The 26080-nt window shown below is 40.6% G+C and overlaps 2 protein-coding genes across 3 annotated transcripts in view; one reads left to right on the top strand and one right to left on the bottom strand.

Annotated features, from left to right (window-relative positions):
- Positions 1-14598, bottom strand: part of THADA (THADA armadillo repeat containing) — a 160043-nt gene extending 145445 nt beyond the window's left edge. Inside the window, exons 1-16 of the mRNA XM_030448466.1 lie at positions 14530-14598; positions 13013-13109; positions 11367-11461; positions 10841-10971; positions 9942-10090; positions 9751-9783; positions 8782-8834; positions 7732-7918; positions 6979-7073; positions 6478-6698; positions 4832-5523; positions 3925-4076; positions 3626-3781; positions 2367-2489; positions 1949-2072; positions 560-708 (exon numbers count right to left, since the gene is read on the bottom strand). Of these exons, the coding sequence (XP_030304326.1) occupies positions 560-708; positions 1949-2072; positions 2367-2489; positions 3626-3781; positions 3925-4076; positions 4832-5523; positions 6478-6698; positions 6979-7073; positions 7732-7918; positions 8782-8834; positions 9751-9783; positions 9942-10090; positions 10841-10971; positions 11367-11461; positions 13013-13091 (2439 nt within the window). The 5' untranslated portion in view covers positions 13092-13109; positions 14530-14598. The remainder of the gene's footprint in view (positions 1-559; positions 709-1948; positions 2073-2366; positions 2490-3625; positions 3782-3924; positions 4077-4831; positions 5524-6477; positions 6699-6978; positions 7074-7731; positions 7919-8781; positions 8835-9750; positions 9784-9941; positions 10091-10840; positions 10972-11366; positions 11462-13012; positions 13110-14529) is intronic.
- A 6568-nt stretch (positions 14599-21166) lies between these two features.
- The window catches only part of PLEKHH2 (pleckstrin homology, MyTH4 and FERM domain containing H2), a 54921-nt gene continuing 50007 nt past the window's right edge, over positions 21167-26080 (top strand). For both annotated transcript variants that reach the window (XM_030446832.1, XM_030446831.1), the window contains exons 1-2: positions 21167-21210; positions 25634-25763. In XM_030446832.1, the coding sequence (XP_030302692.1) occupies positions 25641-25763 (123 nt within the window). In that variant the 5' untranslated portion in view covers positions 21167-21210; positions 25634-25640. The remainder of the gene's footprint in view (positions 21211-25633; positions 25764-26080) is intronic.

Raw genomic sequence — 26080 nt, 5'->3', positions numbered from 1 at the left:
ATCACAGAAAATACAGTTTCAGGTGTAAAAATATAGAGACATTAAAAAAAAAAATCACAGTTTCAGGAAACACTTTTTGCTCACCAGTACTTGCAAATTAAAAAGTAATTTTTAATTAAATAAACAGAAAAGTCAGTGTACAGTCAAAGGGCAAAGTCTGGGAGAAACAAACAAAAAAAAGACAATCCGATAATGAAATCTGAGACTTATCAGAAAAGAAAAGAAACACAAAGCTGAATTTCTTCAAAATGCCTCCCTCATTCACAAAGGGAAGTCACAGCTAAGCAAGGAGCTGACATTAACTACTTCTCTGATTCATAGTCACACCCAATGAACTTCCCAAATTCCATCATGTTAGTGATACACACCTCCTGACATAAGGGCAGAAGCTGTGCATAAACATATAGAAGATGTTAGCAATGAACACTACTGCAGGCCACCTTGGACAGACTTCCCATTTTCAGGAATTATGCTTTGCACCTAACCCAAGTACCTGGTGTAATACAGATCATTCACCTTTCACAAAATTACTCCCTTTAAACTATTTCTAATTACATACCTGTAAATTAAATGCAACATCACGTAGTTTCATCAGAAGTCCAAATGCCAGAACTTTTACTTCCTCAAAAGTACTGGCCAAACACTGGATCAAGGTTCGGACACGAGCAGAATCAATCTCCTGATCCAACTGAAAAACTTGTGCCTGGCCTGTTCAAAGGAACAAATGCTTTACATAGTTTTGCTGTAATTCTTCCCAGAATAAGCACTGCATTCACATTTTACAACGCTGTACTAAAAGAAGCATTAAAATAAAACCATAGCTGAAGCATTACTTTAGTATCACCTACTTCCCTTAGTAGGTCTTACATGTCATGCTCACTGTTGAAAAAAGTTACAACATCCAATAAATTACTCTCAGTAATACAGAAAGTAACTTATTGCCAAAACCAAAATCCCATTTATTCACATTAAATCCAGGATTGAAAATAACCTTTATTTTAGCTTTACTTAAAAAAAAATCCTTTCCTCAAATTATGTAATATTTGAAATTAATTAAAAAAAAAACAGGTTTAAAACTTCAGTGTGCTTTGGGGTTTAAGGTCCTTTTGGTCAGAGGAATAAATCCCCTAAAATGGAAGCCATTACAATCTTTTTTTTTTTTTTTTCTATTTAAATGAGTTATGACTTCTGATGACTGACCCAATGCTGTGAAGAAACCAGAAATTTTAAGCAAGCAAGTGCACCACATTCCAGCACAGAACATAACAGCAGCTAAATTTCCTGTATAGAAGTAATGTCAGGCTTCCAATATCCTAATCTTGCTACTGTAAACAACCCTCAATACAACTGTCTATTAAAAAAGCAACAAGAACGTAACACAAACTCAATAAAATTAAAATGTTCATGATCTATCAGAGGTTTCGAGAGGAGATCTACCAAGAAAGCTTTTTTTTTTTCTCTCCTCTCAAAATCAATGTTTATCTTACATTTAATTTATTTTAAAAAGAGAAGTTACAAGACTGAAAACATACTTTTATATTGGCCATATGATCCAGAGACAAGGCTTAGCAAGACCATCAATACTAGAAGGTTCTAATTAATACTTTTTGAACTAGGGTTGCCATGAAATTATGAAGAAAATTTAAAATAACAGCAGCACAACTTCATAAACTGTTCCTTCTTTAGTAGAATAATATCATGAGAATTTACAAACAATTTCAATGAAGAATTTTAATGGTCTCAGTGTTTTAAATTCATACTACCAAAATGTTGGAACAAACAAAAGGGGTAAAGTTATTCTCCAATAAAAATTACTTTGCTCCCTTCAGGTAAAATGAAAGCAACATAGGAAATGCCATAGAAATGAAGGACTAAAACACTGACTAGCTAGCGTAAGAGTCTTCTTCCATACCTCCCATTCCTACAGCCTGCAAGTTAAGCTTCTCACCTTGTGGAACAGAAAATATTTCTGCTACTGATCCTAGAATAGTTAGTGCAGAAAATCTGGTTGGGTGTGATGAACCAGGAAAGAGGACCTCAAAAAGTCTATCACATACAGATGACATGAAATCCTGAAAATCACAAGAAAGATTTTAAGACAGTTTACTTGCTACCCTACAAATAAAAGTCTACCTAGCTGATTTCAAGACAGTCTGCTTTACATGTTATCCTCAAAAATTATGACCTTATGGTTAATTTTGGAAGAATAAGGGTCTTATCTTTGAGGTACTTCTGCACCGCACTATTTCCTAACACAGACACAGCCTAACTTACCCAGAGGTGTTCTCAAGAACAATTAACTATCTTTCAGAAATGCTATACCACCTCTTGTGTGTCTCTTATGTATCTCCAGCAGTCTAACTTGCCTTATATTGCTGCAAAATGCCCAGAGGATGCCTGTGAGTTGAGTTTTCAAGTAAGTCTTGCTTGGTTTTATTTTGCTCCAATTTATAAAGCACCTGGGAACTTTCTTGTATCCTACAAAATAACTTTAAAACAAAAGGAAAACATTGGTAAGGCAAGAATCATTTGCAGTTAGATAAGGGAGAGGGGAATTTTTCAGCTTACTCCCCAGATCATATTGCTTCCAAGTTTTAAAAAGTTTGCACTAAGTATAAAACAAAACAGATCCTTCTCTCTGCACTCCAAGACCAAGTTTTTCATTCCCCATCTCTCTTGTAACCAACCTTTCTCCCCTCCCTCAGCAACCTTCTTCCACATTCCTCTTTAAATCAATGCCTAGTCTCCTCCTTCCACCTCTCTACTTTCTGTGGAATGTAAGCTCCTCTACAAAAAAAGCTCAATTAACGTACAGGATTTTTACAGCTTCAGTGTCTCTTACAGAGTCTAACTCAGCTAAGGACTTCTTACTTCCCCTAGCTCTTTCATTACCCACTGGTATTATTTCCTTTCTTCCTACACTCCCAACACAACTTTTCCATCTCGTATTCCACAGACTGCACGAGGCAAGAATGGAAAGAGAAAGACTTCTCTTCTGTTTCCACAAAACCTGTTCCCTCGTTTTTCCCCCATCTCAAAATAATTATTTTCTCCTTCCACACTGCTTTCTTTTGACACTCACATCTTCCAAAAAATTTGTGGTACTTCCTCCTCTTATCCATATCCTTCTACCACGGCTGTGACTGTGACCTTGGTCACTTCCACAGTGCAGACACACTCAGTCCCTACAGACCACAGCAGCACAGCCACGTGTCAGGCTTTTCCCTTAGTGTTCCTCTACCTTCTCTTTCAAGCCAGGTTGCTGAGGCTGACTGTGAATTTTCCTGAGGTCTGGTAAGTATACATAATCACATTCTGTCCGTAACCAAGGCAACACAAGGCTCACTGCTTACCCTCCAGTGCATGGCTTTGCTATAGGTATCCATATGCCAGCAGGTTAAGTAAACTGACATTCAAGTCACTGTGCCCATCATTTAATTTTTTAAGTTTTCCTTGCCTGCCATGAGTTACCACCATGCAGTTGGCAACATATACAGCATAGTCCTAGTCTTAGAGCTTCTACCTTTTCAGATGAGTAACTTTGTAACATCCCCCAGAATTTTTTTTAAATGCTATATAACTAACTCAGTAGGCATATTAGACACTATTTATAGTTTGAAATTACCTTTCTCAGTAACGAAACTATCTGTTGCCTTACTGAAGGAGACTGGCTGCTCAAGTTGTACATCATGAAAAACTGAATTAGTTGCATTTCTTCAGCAGACACAATTTCTGTGCTTCGATGAGTTTCACAAAGTAAGCCTAAAGCATCAATGCAAACCTGAAAGATATTTAGATGTTTATCACAAAAGAGCTACAGACATCTATGAGGATACCTTTGCTTTAAAATAATGTTGATTCAGTATATTGGATTGAAGCAATTCTTTTAAATTTAAAGACACACAAAAACTGTTGTCCCTTTACCTGGTGGTGCTGATGAACTAGACCCTGTTTTATACGTTCAGTGGATACAAGACCAGTGCCCATGATACTTGAAAGTTCCAGATGTCCATGAGCCCTGGCTGTTCTTAGGCATGCCATTAGTGCTCCAAGAGCTCCTCTAGTAGTGCAAGAGCCTAAAGAAAATGAAAGCAAGTAATAATTATAGCTTGATTAACACAAACAGTTCAAGGACAGACTTTCAAGGATGCGGCTTTGGGCAACCTGGCCTATTGGGAGGTGTGCCCACACAGGGGGTTTGGAACTAGGTCCCTTTTAGTCAAAGCTATTATATGATTCTATGATTAACTCCAATGCTTGTCAGAAATTCCCAATGTTTCCAATACATGAACCCTACACCCTTTCATTTTTTACCCCATAAGCACCAAAAGACAGTACCTATCATAGATTAAACTAGTTCTATATCTCCAGATTCTCAAAAAGCTCCACCTTGAACGTGTCAAATGAAAAAAGCACCTTGTAAGGATTCACAAGCCCTTATTTTAGAACTACACTGAATTGTGTCAAAAAATTACAAGACAATTGTAACTCCTGTATCCACACATTTGCAACAAAAGACAAACCTGTAAGGCCCTGTTACTGGACACACCTGTGTAAGAGTACAGAGAAATTCTGATGTGTAACAAACCTTGGCATGTGAAGAGAACTGTAAGGCACCCTCAGTTAAAATACTATTTATTTTGCTTATGGCATGAAGACACACATATGACTAGTATGAATTCCACTCTGAAATACTAATAGCAATGATAACCTCATGAAATTTTTCTCCCAACTTCATTCTAATAGTACTACCAGATCAGAAATCACATATCTGAGATGTTTTCAAAAAACAAAAAAACAGTAATTACAAATATGAAATCTATTTTCTTACCTAGATTAGCATCTGCAGAAGCCTGGAGAATTGTAATCATGTAGCTCAGACTATCAGGGCTACATCTGAGCAATTTTGGTAAATAGTAATCTATTATGTAGGTCGTTTGGTCTTGGTTCCCTTCACATAGTATTTGTAGAAGAGGAGAAACCCAGATATCATGCCACTGGTCAATCCAGGTGCTTTCTTGAAAACACAAAGCAAAATGGGCTTTGTGATTTGTAAACATGGTTTCCAAAAGATCACTAGCATAGGGTGCAAGAGACTGATCATTCATCACATCCAAGACTTGCACTGGAATAGTTCTGTCCAACTGTAGTATGTTCTCTGTGCCCACACACTCCACCAGACAGCCAAGAGAAGTGTATTTCCCTTTGACGTGCCATTCCAAGCTCAGCAAACGCTTTATCAGCCCTGCAAAGAATGGGTCTGATTTTTCATTTGATCCAGTAATGGTGTTTCGGTGTATCTGAAGAAGATTCCTGAATATCAATTTGGTTTGGTGTCTAACAGCATCCACAGGGTGTTCCCAGTGTGTATAAATGTATTCCAGCAGCTTCCCAGCTACATCTGAGTTCCCATTAAGTTTGGCTTTCAGATTTGGAGAGCCTGAAACAAGGGCAGCCACTGCTGAATTAGTCCAGATAGCAAGGGTTCTAGACAAAGAAGCTGCCATACTGGATTCTTTTAGCCTTCAAAAAGAACAAACAAAACAGTTCATTATTTGCATTTGTCAATTCCTTCCCAAAATATTTTTTTTATTTTCACCTCACACTAAAACAGACAAGGAGACACCACTCCTTGAAGAAAAGAAACTAACACAAAAAGGAGATGAACCAGATGTTGCACTGAGTGCATTTAGTTATCTGACATGTCATTAATTGGTCACAGCTAAAACCCCTAAACACAGGGGAAAGAAACCTGACCAGTCACTACACTTGCTATTAAAAAAAAAAAAAATAAATAAATTGTATTCACACGCTAATATTTGAGCAGCATTATGTTACTGCACACTTCTTGAAAATATAAGAAGTTTTCGTTGCTATATAGAATCATGAAAACTGAGTACCATATAAGCAAAAACAAAATTACAAAATGGACTTCCATAGCCCGAACAAAGGATGAACTAAATACACATTTAGTCTCCAGTCCGATAGTGCTGGTAATCCATTAGATGCAAGCAGTCAGTGCCTGCTACCAGAAAAAAAAAATTAAAACTCATTTTGCTTAAAGTATTTCACTCATTGGCACACTGTTCTCCTCTGCACTTTTAAAAGTATATGAGGTAATAATAAAGTTGATCTCTTTACATAACAACTAAGTCTGCCACACCTTACCACCAGGTACTTTCTAAATTAATTACACTTCGGAAAATCAATATTTAATTTTAGCATGCAAGAGAAAATTGAAACTTAGAGCTGTCTATGCATTATTCAAGACACTGGACTTTTCAAAGTCAGAGTAATTCTGAATATATTAGAAAGATGCAACATCTTCTTGTTGTATCTTTGGCAGAAAGAATCATTATATTGAAAACATCAAAGAGATATTTCACCAGGACCATACAAGCTGGGCAAAAATACAAGTAAAGATATCAAACCCATCCTCCCAAACATGAAACAATAAAAATCAGAAGACAGACTTACTCTGAACTCAAAGACAACAAGACTGATGCAATATCTAATAACAGTTTCTCTCCGTTTTCCCCCATGCTGCCATTCTTCCATTCCAGCATGGCCAGTGCTCCATGGCAAAGGAAGAGCCGGACAGAGTCAGGGAGGTGCTCAGCACACAGAGCCCCACAGTTACTCACAAACCACGCTGGGACACCTGCGTGTTTTATTGACCCAAGAAGCAAGTCACTGATCTGCAATAACAAAACAGCACCCATTGCATTACCTCAGCACAGGAGAAAACATATTTTGAGCTCTGAAGATCTGAAAAGATTTCTTCCACACTGTTTTTCTCGAATTCAAACCCCAGGTGTATTATTTCATACAGCAAGGAAAGAATAAAGGATGTACACTCCAGCAAAAGGCTCACAGAGGTTCAAGTCCTGTTAGTCAGATCAGCAAAGCCTCAACACTGGTAGCAATGATTAACAACACTATACCATTTAACAGGTTTTAGCAAAGAAGTACACTTACCAAAGAAGGTAATTCTTCAACTGGTTCATACATAGCTTTAGTAAATAGAATAACAGCCAGTCCTGAGGTAGTCTGAACAGTTTGCAGGAGAGTTGCTACAAAGCAGAGAAAGATATTTTACATTAAAGTGCAGCAAACACTGTGTGCTAGAACCATGTATCAAAATTATCAAGATGGTATTGAATTTTCCTAGACTACTTGTAGTTGTACAATCACAAATCTGTAGTGTCCACCTGGATAGAAAGTACTAACAAATTTATACTCTAGTGTAATAGGAAATTATTCATACCTTTTAACAAATACAAAATAAAGAACTGTCCAGTAAGACAAGGAGGACTTTGGTAGAGCCTAATGCCATTTATATTTAATTCTAATGTACAAAAATATCTGTACAGTATTACTGTACTCAGTTATAGTCCACCAATAAACAGTTCTGACAGTGTAATTCGTGTATATATATATATATATATATATACAAAATTCTGGTAGGCACAGACATTCAGTGAGTCTCAAAATTACTTCTGTTAGTTTACAAATTATTAGTAGCAGCATTTACCTTGTTTTTTTTAGTAGGACAACTTCAACTCTATACTCCAAAACTACTCCAAATACTCCAAAGCCACCACAAACCATAGGTGGCTGAAAGACCTCCTGCAGTTCAATTTCCATTCAAGGTAAACTCATTTTCTGTACTACAAATACAACAGGACTGACTTAATAAAAATATTTGGGTTTGAATGTTACTAGACTTACCATCCACTAGGAAGTTTGTGGAGCTTTCCAGTAAATTACACATACTTTGCCAAATAAAAGACTCATGGTGTTTCCAAAGACTTCCCTGGATATTTTCGTGCAATTTTTGTACAAGCATCATTGAAACCTTAATGGCTATCAGTAAATCATGCATCAACTGAGTCTGAACAACATGATTTCCATGATTCTTTCTGTGGAAAAAAGACAACATTCAGACACACATACACGAAGGAAATTAAAACAACTCTTCATTTTCTCTAGAACTACATGCTTCCAACTTCAGACAGAATTAACAGTAAAACCAAATCTACTGTCTGAATAGACCAGATATGTAACTACAGGAAAACAAGAAGCAAAGTAAGGGACAGTTCTTTAAAATAAAATTAATGAACATAATGAAAAATTCTACTACAGTTTCTGCAGGTTCCTGTGACAAATTTTCACTCATTTGATTCTGCATGAGCAGAGCTGAACTTCTCTAGAAACTTTCAAAAAAGATCAACAGAACACAATGCTGCTCCTTCACCATTTTTAAGGTGTTTATCCACTCACAAAGAATATTTCTGATTGTCTTTCCTCTAACACAGAAACAGACAACACATAAACTTGTCATGTACAAAACACTCCATTAAGCACCTTTACGTCACTGCTGTGACAGACTAAACAGAATATCCACACTGAATTAAACACTAGTAGAAAATGGAAGAGTATTACTCTACCCGGATTTTAATAAGTGTATCTATTAATTACAGTGTTCAGTCACAGTACAGATAGCAAAACCACAACGCAAAGGCCTCCTTTAAAACTGGTAGCTCTAAGAGTATGGGTGTCTTAAATATTGCAGGCTCTGATTTCCCTCCTTTCCTCTCATATCACTGTATAGCCACAAACAAGACACTCATCATCAGTTTTTATTTAAAACATGTATCATTGTAAAATGATATTCCCATCTTTCATCAGTGTATGACTACAGTGATATTCCAAACTATACTAGACTATCTTGCAAGAGTGAACAAAAAACAGATAAAATACAGCTTATATTGAATTCACTTGCCTGTTTTCTTCCTGTATGTCAAGTATTGACTTCTGCAGAAACTGAAGAACTATGGAAAATAATTATGGTATGAATTTATTTAAAAGAGAAATAGAACATAAAAAATTGCAGCAAAGCACTCACACATACACATCATATCCAGACACAATAAACAGTTGTGCATGTAGTTTTCTTCCACTCCATAAACAAATTAAACTGAAATTACAGTGCAGATCCAAAGATGCCATGATAAAGCAGAAGCTGAAGCCGGTTTGCAACAACCTGGTACAAAATGAGAGTTTCCAACCCCCTTGGCCTAATCCTATGAGGTATTAAGAGTTTCAGTTCCTCAATGAAAAGCTGAAATTACCAAAAGCTAAAGACAGAGCACCCATAAAAGGTCCACACAAAGCTGTGAACAGTATTCGCATGGTGAGAGCAGAGTATGTCAGGTTATCCCATATTACCAGCAGATAAGACTTCTGCCAAATAATTGACAAACAAAATTACAGCCACAGCAGCCCTGGGCTTGCTATAGCCAAGACTGGTTGTTAACAGAGTAGTGTTAACACATCCAGCTTCATCATGAGGCACATGGAATCAGACAGATTGGAAAGGACCTCTTAGATCATCAAGTCTAACCCTTAATCCACTACCACTGCGGTTACCAGACCATGGCACATGACAAAAAATACTTCATATAAAGTAGCATCAATGTCCTCAGCCCTTTAAGAATCACTCACTGGTACCTTTCCAGATTTGTATTTAGGGCTGTTCAACAAAGCAAGATTGACCCTTGGAAATTAAAGGTACAAATCAAAGGAAAATCTGACCAAAAAGTATCACATGAGGCTATTAGTTATTAAAAATTAACCAGGAGAAAATCAGATATGAGAGACCTTTATGCCTACTTCATGTGACTTCACACAAAACCCTCCCCCAAATAAGCTACAGTGGAACTGATTGTACTATAAATGTAATTTTACCTTCTTCAAGCAGGTTCTTAATAGTTGCTCTACCTAAACGACAAAAAATACATTTTAACTAGTGAATATTAGCCAGTTGTGTGTATTTTACACAGATAAAGATGTAAACATTACTACTAGGTGCCACATCACCATGCAAACCAATGCTGAGCAAACAAAAACAGAAGACAACAAACTCAATGTCATCATACCCAAACTGAAGTCCTCCAAGCAGGAAACAAGGTTGTCCAGCACTTTTCTGTACAAATATATATCTGTGGTTTTCAGTTCTTCCCTAAGGCAGCACATAAAGCTCTGTACAGCTAATGTTATAAACTCTTCAGGAAGACTGTTCAGTGAACTGAAACAGTAAGAAACAGGGCAATCAGTGAGCTCACACTAAACTGTTGAATGCACACTTGGCTAAAGTCAGAGACTTTCAGCTAAAGCTCCAGTAACAGACACATGTTTCTTCCTGCATGAAAACATCTTTTGTTTTAAACTAAACACACAGGTTCTAATTTTGCAGAAGCTAGAAAACCTGTCAAAGGGATATAAAGCTCTGGTGTGTAACCAAACAGAGGTTTGGAAGCCCTGATTTTCTCACTGGGACAAAAAATGTTTTCAGACGTAGCAATGGAGGCAGCTAAGCACTGGATGTCAAAAATGTTAAGGCTGCAATAAACTCACCAAGGAAATGCAACAGGAAAAAAAAAACAAACCAAACATTTGCAATAAGAATAGGCACAAGAAACCAGAGTTTAGTCATGATTCCCCTGAGCAGCCTTCTCTTTACATAGTCAAAGTTGAGATTCTTTTAAAATACTTTTAAGAAGTATCTTAAATTTCTACTTTACTACTGGACTTTAAAATTCAAAGTGCTAATTACACACTATGTTGTCTTTCCAGTAATTAAACAGATCAAAACAATAATTCACATTGAAGTTATTTATGCAGTGATATATTGCATTATTTATATATTTTTAATTAAGCAAAAAAGAAAAGTAGTACATATTCACACATTAGTATCACAGATTTTCAGCAATTAAACTTCTAGGTAAGGAGAGCATTTGGGGGGAAAAAAGAAAAGGCTTAGCATTAATTTTTTTACCTTGCTAATACTTTTTTCAAGGGATTCTTTACACCCAGTGAAAAATATTTTTCTCCCAAAATATCCAAACAAGCTTTAACCATGGGATCACATGCGGAGTTCTGATCCATCTTCTTTAACAATGGCATAATCTATAATCAACAGAACACATGATCAACAATAACTTTGGATACACTCTCATCATCAGGAGGCAGAATTCCCTCTCAATCCAAGTATATTGTGCTAAACTATCCTCTGTTTACCATATCCTGCTGAGTTCCAGCTATTTAATCAACATTCCAAGAACAACTCTGATATTAAAAATAAATACATATAAAATAAAAACAAGTTGGTATCAACTGTAGCTCTAATGTAAGTTCTAGGACGACATTTCCACCTAATGCACGTGCAGCAGTAACAACTGCCTTTTACCTGTTCCCAGGAATGTTTAAGACACTATGGAGTTTATTTTAGAATTGTATTTGTCATTACCAGCACATGACACACTGTCAGTTACCAAAACACACTAGCAGCAGTGGAGTCTTACTTGTTTAATACACTGGATCTGTTGGATGCCACTGCTCAGCTGTGCACAGTGCAGAAGCAGAGATGCCAGGTTTTGTTCTTCAGCCTTTGAAAACCCTAAATTTGGAAGCAGAGTATCTTTTCAGAAAAAAATTACAATAAGCAGTATAAACAATACACAGTTTATATAATAAGAAATTGCAGATTGTTAGGTCTTTAACAATTAATTAATTAATCCTAATTAATTTAGGATTAATTTACTGTTCCAGTAAATGTTTTGGTGCCACAATCCCTTCAGTCACCTTACAACAACCACTTTTTTTCCCTAACAAATGAGATGAAAGTTTCACTGCAACATAATAGTCACATGAAGCTGAGTTTCACCAAACTGCAGCAGGGCTGAAGCTGGAAGGGACCTCTGAAGCTCGTATGGTCCAAACCCATTGCTCAGATAGCATCACCTGGAGCAGGCTGCCCAGGAATGTGGCACACTAAGTTCCCCCGAGCATTCTCCTCACCAGGCTGCAGAGCCCCACCTCTCTCAGCCCTTCCTCACTTCCTGGAGGGATGCTCCAGAACCTTCATCACCTTATTGGACCTTTGCTAAACTTTCTCCAGTCTGTATTGCTCATGCACTGGGGAGCACAGGAGTGGATGCAGCACTCCAGGTATGGCCTCATCACTACTGACTAGAAGACAAGGAGCACCTCATAGTAGCATCATTATACAAATCTCATATTTGTTTGCTGGAGTTTGCTCAGGTTTGTTTGCTGGAGTTTTTTTAAGCAAAAATCACCAAAAGTTTATCTCAAAATAAACCCAAACCCACCTTTGAACAGTATTTTTTAATCAGCTACAGAAAATACAAAAAATGGGAAAATACACTCAAGATGATCACCAGAGATCCCCCTTCTAATCCAAATCATTTTGTGATTCTTTGAAATTCAGTGTTATCTCACCTATTGAGAACAGGTCTTATGAGGAGAGGCTGAATGAGCTGGGACTCTTTAGCCTGGAGGAGACTGAGGGGAGACCTTATTGCTACCCCTACCTGAAAGGAGGCTGTGGTGAGGCAGGTGTTGGCCTCTTCTCCCTAGTGACCAGTGATAGGACAAGAGGAAATAGTTTCAAGTTGTGCTAGGGAAGGTTCCAATTAGATATCAGGAAAAAATTCTTCACTGAAAGAGTGGTGAATCACTGGAACAGGCTGCCCAGGAAGGCAGTGAAGTTGCTGTCCCTGGGGGTATTCCAAAAATGGGTAAATGTGGCACTTTGGGCCATGATTTAGTGGTGTAGGACTGATGGTTGGACTGGATCTTGAAGTTCCTTTCCAACCATGATGATTCCATGATTCTATTCTATGATTCTGTTAAGGTCAGTAATTCAGGTAGCACTGGATGACAGGCCTGCAAGTGGAATCACAAGTAGGACCCTCTACCACCTTCACACCAATGATAAAACAAAGCAAAGAGCTTTCAAACCAAGGACATGGTACTCTAAAGGATTCTTTTAATCATTAAAAACAAAAACAAACCACAAAAAGAGCAAACACTGAAAACCCAAACAACAAAATCACTGGAAATACAAGAAAGAAACAAATTAATTTCAGTAACAATTTCTAACAGAAAAACACATTACACATTAGTTCAGGAAAAACACCCAACTTACTCTGAAGTTTTTCAAGCTGCTGCTGATCAAGAAGGAATGCATCTACCTGAATTTCCTTCTTCTTCTTCTTCAAAACCATTTTAGCTGACTAAGATACCTGCTAAAAAAAAACAACAACAAAACAAGCAAACCCAAAAAAGTCAAAGGCAACAGGTCAATAAAAAATGTAACAACAAACACTTCCTATGATAATAGTCTTCTGACTGTCCTGAAATACTCTTTATTGCATGATCTTTGCTATTTTTTTCCAAGATTATCAGCTTCAACTATTTCAAGTATTTTGTCCTAAACTCACCCAGACTTAATGGAACATGATGAAAGACATAGAAAACAGGATTTCAGGATTTACTGGATGACTGAGAAACTCTCACTGGAGTTTTTACTGCACTTGTTGTGGCCCTGGATCAGAGTTTGAAAATACCATGCAGAAGCATGGCAGTTACCCCACAAAATCACTTTTGCTCTGTTTTATGGTCCACAACTCATTTAACCTCTGTTAATGTAAAGTTAGAACTGCACAGCAAAGCAGCTATGTCACTTTAGCACGTACCAACCAGTTTCACCATAATGGATGTCACAAAAAGCAATTTCCTTCTTTAAGGTAATGGCAATTTAGTGTGCACTACAGCTTCACTGACTTAGAAGGTCGTCAGCACAGAAGCAGCTGGGGTTGGACAGGACTTCTGGATGTTACTTGGTCCAATCCTTTTGCCCCAGCAGGGCACCTAAAGCCAGTCACCCAGGACCCCGCCCAGGGGCCCGCTGAACGTTTCCAAGCATGTGAGCATTCGCAGCCTCTCTGGACAACCTGCGCTAGTCCTCTGCCCCCTTCACACCACGCCTGCTGCTTCCTGATGTCCAGAGGGACCCTCATGCGTTTCAGCCTGTCCCCGCTGCCTCTCGTCCTTGTCAAGAGCCCGGCTCCATCTTGCTCTGCACCCCCCCCTTCACGTACTTGTACGCAGTGATAATATCCCCCGATCTGTTACCTCGTCCCAGTGGATAGTGATCAAAAAGCCACAACTCCTTTTATTTAATTCTAAAACGAAGGGGGAGAGAGGGGGTGTCTCACCCTTTCCCCCGGGCAGCGGGCACCCCGCGGCAGCACCCCACCATCCCGCCGGTGCCCAGGCAGCATAAGAAACCCGGCAGTGCCGCCTTGGGCGGACAAGAGCCCGGCTTACAACGCCCCAGAGAAAGATGCAGCCAGGCCCCGCGGCCATGCTATTGCTTCACGCTCTCCCTGACTGACTGAATCGGCCCAAATAGCGAGGAGCCCCACAGCAGCTCCCAGCGCACCGCCGGGCCGGGCCGCGCCGCGCCGGGCCGCCTCGCCTCCTCAGGCGCTCTCCCCGGGGGCCTCGCGATGGGCTGCAGCGCGGCCCGGGCAGCGGGAGGTCTGCATCCGGACACAGGGCCGGCTGCATGGAGACTGCGGCACGGCAGTGAGTGAGGGCGGAGGAGAAAGGAAAACACGAGGAGAACCCATCCCGCCCCTCACCTGAGGGAACACTCACCCACCCGCACCTCTTCCCTTCGCAGTATTCGCCGCCACACCGGAACCACGTCCCGCCCCGAGAGGGCCGGAGCCACCCGCGGCCAACCAGGACGAGGGGGCCGCTCCTGGGTTGTTCCCCGCCCCCGGCACGGCCGAACCCCGGCAGCGGGCTCGGGCTTCTCCTCCCGCCGGGGCTGACCGGCGTGTTGCTACCCGGGGGAGGCGGCGCGGCTGCCCGGCGCCCGCAGGGGTTCAGCCGCCGCTCCCGCCGCACGGGCCTCTCCCTGCGCCGGCCTCGGAGCGTCCTCCTCAGCGTCAGAGGCCGCAGCGGGCAGCCGGGTGTCTTTGGGAAATACTTTTTTTAAACAAAAGATAATATGTACCTAAACTGCTAGGTAATTAACAGAAACAATCAAAAAGTCGCTTTCTGGTTCATAAGCGTTCAATTTTTAGCCAGAACAGGGTTAGTTTTGTTAAGTGATCAACATTCATGTCACATACCTTTCACAAATCTGACAAGCCTTTTATAATTTAAGTAACAAGTCTGTTGCAAGCTGCAGTCTACCAAGTGGAGTTGTTATCCCCAGCCCATGAGCTGTATCTATTAAAAGGGAAACCTTGCACCTGATAAAATGGTTATTGCAAAAGCGGTTGTGGTAAAATGCCAGCTGAACACAGAAGTCATGTTTCCATTAGAGTTTAAGGAAGGTTTGATTTTCCTATGGAAAAGGTGGAAAATATAATAAAAAACATCCCTTGCCACTTGACTTTCCCCCAGCAGAATCATCTTGGCAATCTAAAGCAGCAGGAGTCCATTAGTCCTTTCAGGACTTTCAACCAAACTCCTGGATTCCCCTTTACACCTAAGTTTCACAGCACCTTCTGACTCTCATATCGTAATGGTAAAAGGAACCTGAGAAAAGGTTCTGTATCAAAACACGTGGAAAATAATTTGAGGGTTTTCTCTGTTGGTTGAATTTACCTGCACCTTGTGTTCACCCATTTCTAGAAAACTGGCACTATTACTGGGCACAATGTGTCACAGTGACCCACTTTAAAATGCTTGCCTATCTCCATCTCAAAGTAAGACTGAATGCTCATATGTGATTCAACCTTCCAGATAAATCAAGGAATGCATCCTCACCTAGTTTAAGGAAAGTCTCCAACAAGCTAAGCTCTGCCCCCAGTTCCTTGTGCTCAGTTCAATACTTGCACATTCTACACTCCGTGTGCTCCTCTTCCTACAGGTTTCCCTATTTAAGGTGAACCATTTTCAGCATATTCCATCTCATTTTCTGTAACGTGAGGGATAACTTTACAGCAACTTTCTCTTTTCAAAAAGTGCTTTACTGTCCCCAAGTTTTTCCAGTTAGAGGATGAAACAGTGCCAGGGAGCTGAAAGCAACACCTGAATCCACACTTTGTAGCACAGTGTAAAGCAAAACTTCACCTCAAGAAATGAAACAGTAGCGTGTAAGACCCACAGACTCTGGTCTCCAAGCGTACCACGTTTCCAGTATCCAAAATAACTTATTTAGAACTAGCTCACGCTAAAACACACACTATACCTCCTCTAAGCATCTCACCAGGGATGGGTGATTAGGCTTAACTACCTCGAAAAGCAGCTAAATCACCCTGTCTTCATAATTTCTGTTCTGGTGGTAAGGAATAACAGACCCTTGAATTACGGCTGTGCTCTGCTATGTGTCTAAAAGCAGAGATCTTGCACAGACCAAAAAATTGCTAGGAAGACAATAACAAACAAAATAAAAAGCATCTTAATGCCACTCCCACCTGCACCTTGAGCACTGTGTGCTGTGCTCATCCCTAGACAAAAAGAACATCGTAGGGCTGCCAAAGGTGGGAGGGAGGTAGGGTTAAGAATTATGGCCATAGGTAGAAAGAGAATGGGAAGCCATTTGAGAGTGTAGTACCTTCAATCTGAAACTACTGAAACTGAATACAACAGAAATGCCTCCTATAATTTTTCACCGTACAAGAGTTAACAGGCATCAAATTAAACAAGATGGTTCATCCAAAACACAATTTGATATTTCAACTATAGAGCTCATCATCTTTGTGTGTCTTATATCTTGAAAACTCCATTTGTTCAAACACAGCTGGACTAGATCGTGGGGGTAGGAGGGAAATGAAGGGGGAAAAAAAAAATAAAAAGAGGGGGGAGGGGGGAGGAGGGGTAAGAAACCAATATGTTTCAAAATGCAAAATTTCTGGCTCACAAAGTCCCTGAACCACAAAGCACCTGCAGACTGGGACAGTATTCTGGGGAAATGACAACTTTCCTGGGTACTGGCTGAGGTTGGCTGTCAAGTGACTAGACACCAAGCTAGATGAATCCTGGGTCTGACTGAGTAGAGCCATTTTTATTGGGATGTCTCAGCAAGTTTCTGAAATCCATCAGAGGTGTTTTCATTTTTTGTTTGGTTTGGTTTGGTTTCAGTTTTGCTTTGTGGTTTCTTTTTTATTTTTGTTTTGTTTTGTTTTTTAAGGAGTGAGTTTATGTTTACAGACTTTACACTACTGACAAATCAACATCCCCTAGTGAAAACCCCTCTTGAAGGAAATATTCTAATCCATGCTGTTACAGAATCAGAATCATAGAACTGGCTGGGTTGGAAGGGACCTCAGAGATCAAGTCCAACCCTTGAACCACCGTTGCGGTTGCTAGACCATGGCACTGAGTGCCACATCCAGTCTCTTTTTAAATATCTCCAGGGACGGAGAATCCACTACTTCCCTGGGCAGCCCATTCCAATGTCTGATCATTCTCTCCGTAAAGAAATTCTTTCTAATATCCAACCTAAACTTCCCCTGGCACAACTTAAGATCGTGCCCTCTTGTCTTGTTGAAAGTCGTCTGGGAAAAGAGACCAACCCCCACCTGGCTACAGCCTCCTTTCAGGGAGTTGTAGAGAGTGATGAGGTCTCCCCTGAGCATCCTCTTCCTCAGGGTGTACAGCCCCAGCTCCCTCAGCCTCTCCTCATAGGGTCTGTGCTCGAGTCCTTTCACCAGCCTATATATAGTATATAGTCTATAAGGCCTATATACATTATATATACAGAATATTTTATTTTTTAATTTATTTCAGATGGAAAGGATGAGATTATAATCTGAAAACTCTCAAAAATTTACTATGTAGAGCAATATAGAATTTTACCACTGTGCGGCGCCAAACAATCAAAAAGAATTTGTGCTTTTAAAGGGAAGCTGCAGACCTTCTCCCAGTGTTTTTCTTTCTGCAGAAAAATCCTTTACTAATAACCGAAATAATTGTAGATTCTTCCATTCAAAGGCACCAAAGCACAGATACTAGAGGCTATTTAGATAAGAGGCTAGTTTTCTATCCCTGAAAGACAAAACATAGCCTTGAAAGAGTAATATTTTAAGATGTGTCATGGTAATAACATTAATTGAACAGGAACTATCCCCTCCTCCACCTAAATACAACCTTTACAACTGTTTTGTTTTTTTTTTCCCCATGAAACACCAAGCACTTTTTACTTAATATGAACAGCACCAGAAGATGATCTATTCATTTATATCACCATTTTGCAACTGCAAATAGTATGGGAACTCATCCTCTGTTGTAAATCTGAAGTACATACCTCATCTTTTTTAAAGTATCCACACAGACATGAATTTACAGAAGACACTATATATTCCAAGATTTTGGGATCACAAGATATTTTCTGGAATATATTTTCCAACTGTAGGCACACATGCCAATCTAAAATACCTAAACTTAAATGTTTATGTGAAAGAAAACAAGAACAAGCTCAGTTTGTCACGCTGGGGGTAAGGTTCTGATCCAGCATGTCAGAATCATGTTCTACATACTCATAAGCCCCAAAAATTTACATTCTAGTTGCAAGTTTGATAAAGACTTGAACATATCTGTAACAGAGCTAGTAGCATTTTTTATATTAGTTTCCATGCTCTAGAGTAGATAGTTTGCAATACCTTATTCCTAATTCTTTAAAAGAAATGAGGTTATTGTTTAAGACAACCAGAAAATCAGAACTTAGTTTCTTGTATTAAAGTCACTTATGTACTGACTTCACACTGTGGTAAAACCACGCATCTTTAGTCCACATATAGAGGCTTTTATTTAGAGTTCATATTAGGCAAGTATTTCATGATGCTTTGATTTTGGTTTACTTCTGTTATGAGCCAGCTAGCAGATGATCATCCTAAGGTGTAAATAGCTAGTCTTACAGTTTCCTTCTACAGAGTACTGTGTATCTGATTTTTGCATTCTCTGCACGTATTTGCAAGATTTATGTAACTTCCATCAGTGACAACAGCAAGGAGAATCAACTGTCTTCCTGAGACTGTGCTTACGTGTAGAACAGTTTTCTACATTTGCCTGGAAGATTTACAGCTTTCCCCTCTTGCAATCTAAGTACTAAACATAGGTGTATTTTCTATGTGTCCCAGCTGTTCTATCAGCAAGTTTATTTCCTTCAGTAACTGAATACAAATTCTTGCCACCTGTACATACTTTTCAGCCACGGGCAGTTCAGAGAAAATCCTCAATATCCCTGTTACCTCTTTCAGAATATTTTTTCAAGCCTCTTTATGTACAAGTATGGAGAGCTGCATGACTGCAGAGCATTTTTATCATCTGACGCCAAAGAAAATGTCAACCCACAAAACAAACAGAAAGAAACACTCACTTACTGAGCAGGCTTTGCTCTCCCTCTTGCGGTCCAGGCGTGCCATTCACATAGCCTATGCTTTGCTTTAGCTCAGTGAGCTCAGAATTAGAACACTCCACAGCCCTGGCTGTATCTAGAGAGAATGTGTCACTCCTCAAGAAAATTATATGCCCGAAGTTTTCGTTAAACACCAATACAAAGTCATGTTGTATAGCATCTGCTAGGAACCAAATTATTATTTTTATTCTTTTAATTTTAAAAGTTTGGGGTTTTTTCAGTTGTTTTGCATGTAGCTTGAACACAAGCCCAATAGGCACCAGGGAGAAAACAATTCACTTCTTGATATACACCAATCATGTTTTTAATATTTTTTTCAGAAACAAGTGTTTTTTTAAATACCTGAAGCACTTCAGAAAGTACCAGAAAGTGAAGCAGTTACAGTGAAGTTTTTTGGATACTTTAAGGTCACTGTGAGTGGAAAATTGGAGGCTGCACTGAACCGAATAGGAAAAAATTAAATTCTGTAATTCTGTGTATAACCAGATAGGGAATATTTGAGCTTCAAAGACCTAAGGCCTTTCTTAAAAAAAAACAAAAACAAAACCAAACAAAAACCTTGCACTTTCACTGACTCACAGACAATTTGTCAAAGAGCAGTTTACATAAGATGACTCTGACCACCTATGCTAGAAATAAACCCAGGAAGGGTAAAGTGCAGCGTGTTTATGCAGTAGGAGAGCCTGTATAACATTTTGGCTCTCTAAATCATAATTCAAACAAAATACAGTACCCAAGTCTCAGTCCATCAGTGTGTACAGGAAGAAGATGCCTGTATGCGTCAACCAAGCAACATATTAATTACTCTTCCCAAATACTTTTCAATCCTTCAGGCAGTCTTTTGAAAGGGATTGAGACGGATGGTTTCCTGAGATGTACTGAGGGGTGTTTTCAACCAGAGGGGATAAAGAGCCTGCTGCCAACACAACTCATCAGCCCATGCACCTGCTGCTTCATCACAGCAAAGGAACACAGAGTGTCATTACCTGTTGGACACAGCAGCTCTGCCAGACCTGTTCATCCCATAACATCCCCACCGTTGCCCCGGTGACTGCATGGTTCCAGCCCTCAGGTTTACGCTTGACAAATGACTTGCCACAAAAGTTAAAATGTAAATGGCCGTAAGGTCCAAGGTTGGAGCTGAAGAACTTCAGGACAAGAGGATGCATCCTGTAGTCTTCCCTACAGAAAGACACAAAAAATCAAGAGGAAGATCTAGTAATTCGTAAAGGAACTTAGAAAACTGGGATGGGGAAGGGGCTATAGGCAGGCTGTCCCTCTCAACAAAGGAGGCAGAGGTTGGACTTGGATCTACTGTCCAGAGAGTTGGAAAGGCTCCAGCCGCCTTTTCCAACACAGCCCAAGCCATGCCCTGGTTCGGGAGGGCAGCCCGAAGGCTCCAGCCAGACCCCATCCACTTTCCGTTCCTTCTTTAAGGGACCTTAAAGATCACCCAGTTCCAACCCCCGTGCATGGGCAGGAGCACTTCTCACTAGATCAGGCTGCTCAAAGCCCCATCCCACCTGGCCCTGAACACTTCCGAGAGGGGGACAGCCGTAACTTTCCTGGGCAACCTGTGCCAGTCTCACCACCCTCTATGAAGAATTTCTTCCAAACGCCTATAGCGTAAATCTACCCTCTTCCAGTCTGAAACCAGAACCGAACGGACAACGGTGCAGGCAGCCCACCACATCCTCCGGACCACTATGCCGGCCCAGAGCGGCTCTCGCCCCCCTCCAAGGCAGGGCCCCCGCCCGCTCCCGCCGCCGCCGATCCACGCAGGCCCCGCCCGGGCGCCCCGCCGGGGCGGACCCCGCTCCTCAGTGGCCGTCGCGGCCGTCGCTCAGGCGCCCGCGCCGCTCGCCGCGGGGATGGTGGGGCGGGCGCCCGAGGGGCGCGGGCAGCCGCGGCTCTGCACCCCCACAGCCCGGACGGCGGCAGCGCGGCGAGCCACGGCCGGCCAGGTTTGACCTCCCTTTCTTTGCCCCCTTCCCTTCTTTTTTGCGAGCGGGACCCCGCAGCGCCCGGACCGGCCCCCGGCTCTCCCCCGGCGGGGCGGCTCCGGGAGCGCCGCTGCGGGGTGTCGCTCTCCGGCAGCGGGAGGGGGCGACGCGGTGCCCCCGGGCGGCCCCGACGGGCGTCGGATGGCGTCATGCGGAGCCGTCACGGTGGAGGGTGACGTTGTGTTAGGTCACCGCGTTGTCACTGCAGTACCTCGGGGGGGCTCGTAAAGCGGTGTCCCCACGGCAGGAGACTGACTGGGCTGCGGTCGCTTTAGGTCACTTGAGGTCCCTTAAGGCCCGGGCTCCTCTGGTCCGGTTGGCAGTGCCATTGCTGTATCCCTCCTGCCCCAAAAAGAATGAGCAAGAAAAACACAAAGCAAACTTTCAAAGTTATTTTTTAAATTTAACGTAAAAATGAAACATTCATGTCTTGTGTGCGACCTTTAAAATTACTGTCGTTGGGAAAAGGATATAAAATGTGCTTTAATGCTGGTTGCCACACACATTTGTCATCACCGTTCGGTTCTGCCGTTTCCCTGGGAAGCTGCTGGGCCAGCAGAGGCTAAGCCATGAGCTGGGAGGGGGCAGCCTGGCCCCTGACATCAAGAGAGGTCTCGGGAAGGGGGGAGGTCTGCGCTCGGTGCTGGAGTGGGAGAGCCCTGGCTCAGGCGTTGCTTCACAGGAACAGCCTCATCAATACCTAGGAGGCAGCAGAAAAACTTTTCATAAATCATATTTTGAAGGAAGTTTTAAATAGCTTAGGCTACGATTTGTCAGAGTTATTTGCACAGAATTATGTAAAATGAGTCAAATGGAAAATAAAGTTACTAGTGTTTCAACATGAATAAGGGCTCTGGCCAGCAACAAACCTGAGAATGACTTCCTTGATTCCCAAACAGGTCCACTTTGTGTCTCATCATTTCCTTTCTCCAGTCCAACCTTTATGGCTCCAAAAATTTATGACAGTGCCAAGTTTGGGTGAAAAGGGTGGATGCCTGAAATTTGGGAGGTGTGGTCAAAATCCATTTGGGCTGGTGAACATTGGAGGAGGGTGTAGGGAACCCACCATGTACTGTGTGTGCAATCTCCCTCCTATTGAAACAGGACAGAGGGAAGATTTCTCCAGCAGAGAAAGGACATACAGAATATGAAGTGTTTATTTAAACACAATGTTTTGTTAAAAACAGAAGACAACACTGCCAGTGCATTAAGGAATATGTACTTTTTTTTTGTGCTTCAAAAGAAGATTCTTCCCACCTTCCTCCTGAAATGTGTTTTGCTAATTTCCAAGCAGATGGCAAAGAAAAGGAAATTATATCAACCCTTTTGGGGAGAATGTGACATTTTGACTTCACTAAGCCTATGAAGCAGTTTATAAGCTTTAAAAATTAAAGAGACGAATTTAATCTTTCCAAACTTGTCAAACTTGTCTCAATTAATTTTTGATGACATAATTAAAACTTACCATTTTAATGTGCACTTTTTTAGTCAACTTTTCAAAAGATTTTATTTTTGAAGTCTGGGGGAGAAACGGAGAGCTTTATGATGGAACTGGAGCAGGAAGAAGGAGAGGACTCTGTGTAGGTTCGACTGCTGATTCAGAGTACTCTGTTAAGCCAAGAGAGATGAACTAATTTTTTTCCTCCCTTGGGAAGTCAAAGGAGAAACAGGAAGTCATTGATTCAAAGCAAGATCATTCACTCCGCAATTGTAAACAGTGTGTTATGTAAATATTTCCAGAACCCATTGGCTTGTTGGAAAATATGAAGTATATTATTATAATGTCTAACAAACATCCCACAAGAAAAACAGTTATTTTCAAACTTTTTATCTGTAATGTTTATACAGTGGAATATTAATTAGTTGGACATTGAGAAACTACTTGGCTGAACCGATTGCTCGCTGCCAGAAATCCATCTACTCAAATGTTTTGTCTCTTGAAAGACAAACATTTTTAACTCCACCCGGTAATATTGCACCCTATGAAAAAGCAAAAATTCTTTCACTATTTGATCCATTTGTGTTTTTACAGACACAAACACTGTAATATCCTACTGTTAACCAGATGTTGGCTAGAGTTAATCTCTATTTTATATAGCTGTAATTATTCCCAAAAGGAAAAACAACATAAAAAGTCCTAAACAGACTAACAGGACATTGTCATTCCTTTTACTTATGGGAGCAGAATCCAGGCTTTCTTTCCAAATCAGCTGAAAGTTTTGCTTCTCTGAAGCAGGAGAAGCTGCTGCTTGGAAGTGCCACATTCCTTCTTTGAATGTGAGGACTCTGTAAAAGGAGAGAAGAGTGAGGATTAGGGACAGGACAGCAGTGAGCAAGCTGGTTCCCTGACAGTCCAGGGAGTTTTCTGCCAAGCTTAAAAGAAGGAAATGGTAAAAGACACAGGTTACCCAGAGAGCTTGCAGATGAAATGTTTGTGTGGTTCAAGTGTAGAATTCAGGTGTTGTAGGATCAGCTCAGCAAACTATTTTAATAATGTGCTTAAATCCCAGTGGTTCCGTGGGGATTCCTGAATGGAGGATTCCTGAATAGGGATGGTTGTAACCTCAGGGTCAACAGCTTGAATCGTAGCCTGCAGGACCAAGAAAAGAGAAAAAAGAGGAGAGGGATAAGAGATGAGAGGAGATGGAGAGGGAGAAGGAAGATAGGGAGGGAGAGAGGAAGGGATGGGTTGGGAAAGGGAGGAGAGGAGTCAAAAATGGAGCAATTACCTTCCCTGAGTGATTATGGAGATCCACTTTGTCCTTCTAACTGACGATAAGGAATGAAAGGAACACAAAATTAGGGTGTGTGAAAGGAAAGGAAGGTTTGATACAATAAGAGTTTTCCACTTGCTTAGTATGATGAGACTAATTTGAGTTATTGAAAATTTAGAACTAGAAAATATTAATGCATTGTTAAGGAATTTTTGGAATCCTACTCATGGCTTCGATCTTTCCTGCAATGCTTTGCCTTTTTTTATTCCTGGTGTCAGGAACAGTGGGAAAGATAAATCCATAGGTTCTTCCCTTCCAGCTAATGAGAGCTTGGGGAGAGCTTGGGGCTGCCTCCTGACAGCTGAAGGAAGGGGAGTGTGTGATCCCAGTCTTCTGAAGGGCAAGAGAAGTCATTATGAGAGCCCTTGGCTCTCAAAGACATTAATTAATAACCCATGCTGAGTCAGGAGCTGCAGTTTAGAGATCTATATTATGCATGATTTTCCTGTGCCAGCTTCTCTCTTCATACTGAAAAGCATTGCTACTTACCTTTCCTTGTCAGGGTCACATTGTCCATGACAAAGGTGACAAATATGCAGCCTAAAGTTACGACTTGGAATTTTATGTTTGTTGTGAACTTCCAGCTGCCTTCCTCTGAATGGTGTTTTTATGGCTGTTTGTTATTTTGGAGATAAATTGAATACTTAGGGGGAATTCAAGCTTTATTTTCAAAGCCAGATCTTCATGTTCGGAGAGCCCTGCAAAGTCCGGGGCCTTTGCTTCTACAGGAACTACTTGAACTGAATGGTTACATTCAGCCATCTACTTACTCTCTATTAAGCCGTGTACAAATAGCTGGAATACAACAGAGCCCAGTCCTTCTGCTTACACACAGATGATTTTCTTGGCTTCTCAGACTCAAACTGTTATGAGCCAGCTCTCATCTTGAATAGTTTTTCCAGATGTGCTTGTCCAGAAGGCCATTGAGCTTAATTTCCAGAAGGCATGAGCAGTTAAATGTAGATTCAAGCACAGATTTGAACCTGAAGCGTGCATGAATTGATATGTCCTGAGATCTGGAGCAGATAATGTAAAGAGATTATTTTTGAGGTGGGGGACCCACTGGGGGACTGTTTGCACATCTGCCTTTACATTTGAAACCATAAACCCCCTTGCATCTCACTGGGGGCATTAAATTATCAAGGCAATTTGAATAAGCATAAGAATTTTAAAACACTTTTTAAAGATTCATATACTAAACATTAAACACACATAAAACTGAATGTGCTACTCACTCTCAGGTAGATATACCTATAAAAGACATTTTCTTAGCAAAAACTCACTTCTCTGTAAGAAAGAATATATACACTAACTGAAGATTATGTGATATATCTTTGCATATCAAAGAAAACTGCAGTGCCAAAACAATTTAAGAAATTAAATTATGATAATCCTAATTATTATTAGCACATATTTCAGAGATCCCCCAATTATGATAAGGCTTTTGTAGGCTAATGTATGTTCACTACTTTTTATGAAGTTGTACGTGAGCAAAATTTAGGGGCATTCTAGAAAATTGTTTTAAATAATTTAGTATGTATATTAAAAAAGTTATTCATGAAATACAGAATCAATTTGACCTGGTGATTTTTTTCCCTTTCATTTTCCAGCATAAATATGGCTGAACTTTCAGAGCTAGAAGGTACTGTAAACTGGAAGGAGAGATGCTTAACTCTGGAGTCACAGTTAATGAAGTTTCGTCTCCAGGCAAGCAAGATCAGAGAATTGTTAGCAGAAAAGGTAGGTCTAGAATATGAATTTTAATGCTATATAAATGATTTTATTTGATGATGGAGGCTGATCACGTCATGGTTTAAGATTACAAGTACTGAGATTTTTTCAGGAGGAAATAAAAACACATTTTAAAACAAAATATGTGGCATGTTTTAAGGCTGCGAAAGAATTTGACACATTAGATTTGCCAGCAAGAAATGTTCAGAACACACGGGCAACTCTTCTGCAGAGAAAAATACATATCCAGCAATCACTTTTACAACATTGAAGTTAATGTTTAACACATTTTCCTAAATATTTTAAGATCTGATTTAAGACACAGA

This window comes from Calypte anna, chromosome 3 (genome assembly GCF_003957555.1).
Source record: "Calypte anna isolate BGI_N300 chromosome 3, bCalAnn1_v1.p, whole genome shotgun sequence".
Classification (NCBI taxonomy): domain Eukaryota; kingdom Metazoa; phylum Chordata; class Aves; order Apodiformes; family Trochilidae; genus Calypte; species Calypte anna.
Note: the sequence above shows the minus strand (reverse complement) of the source record. Positions and strands in the feature narration are given on the sequence as shown.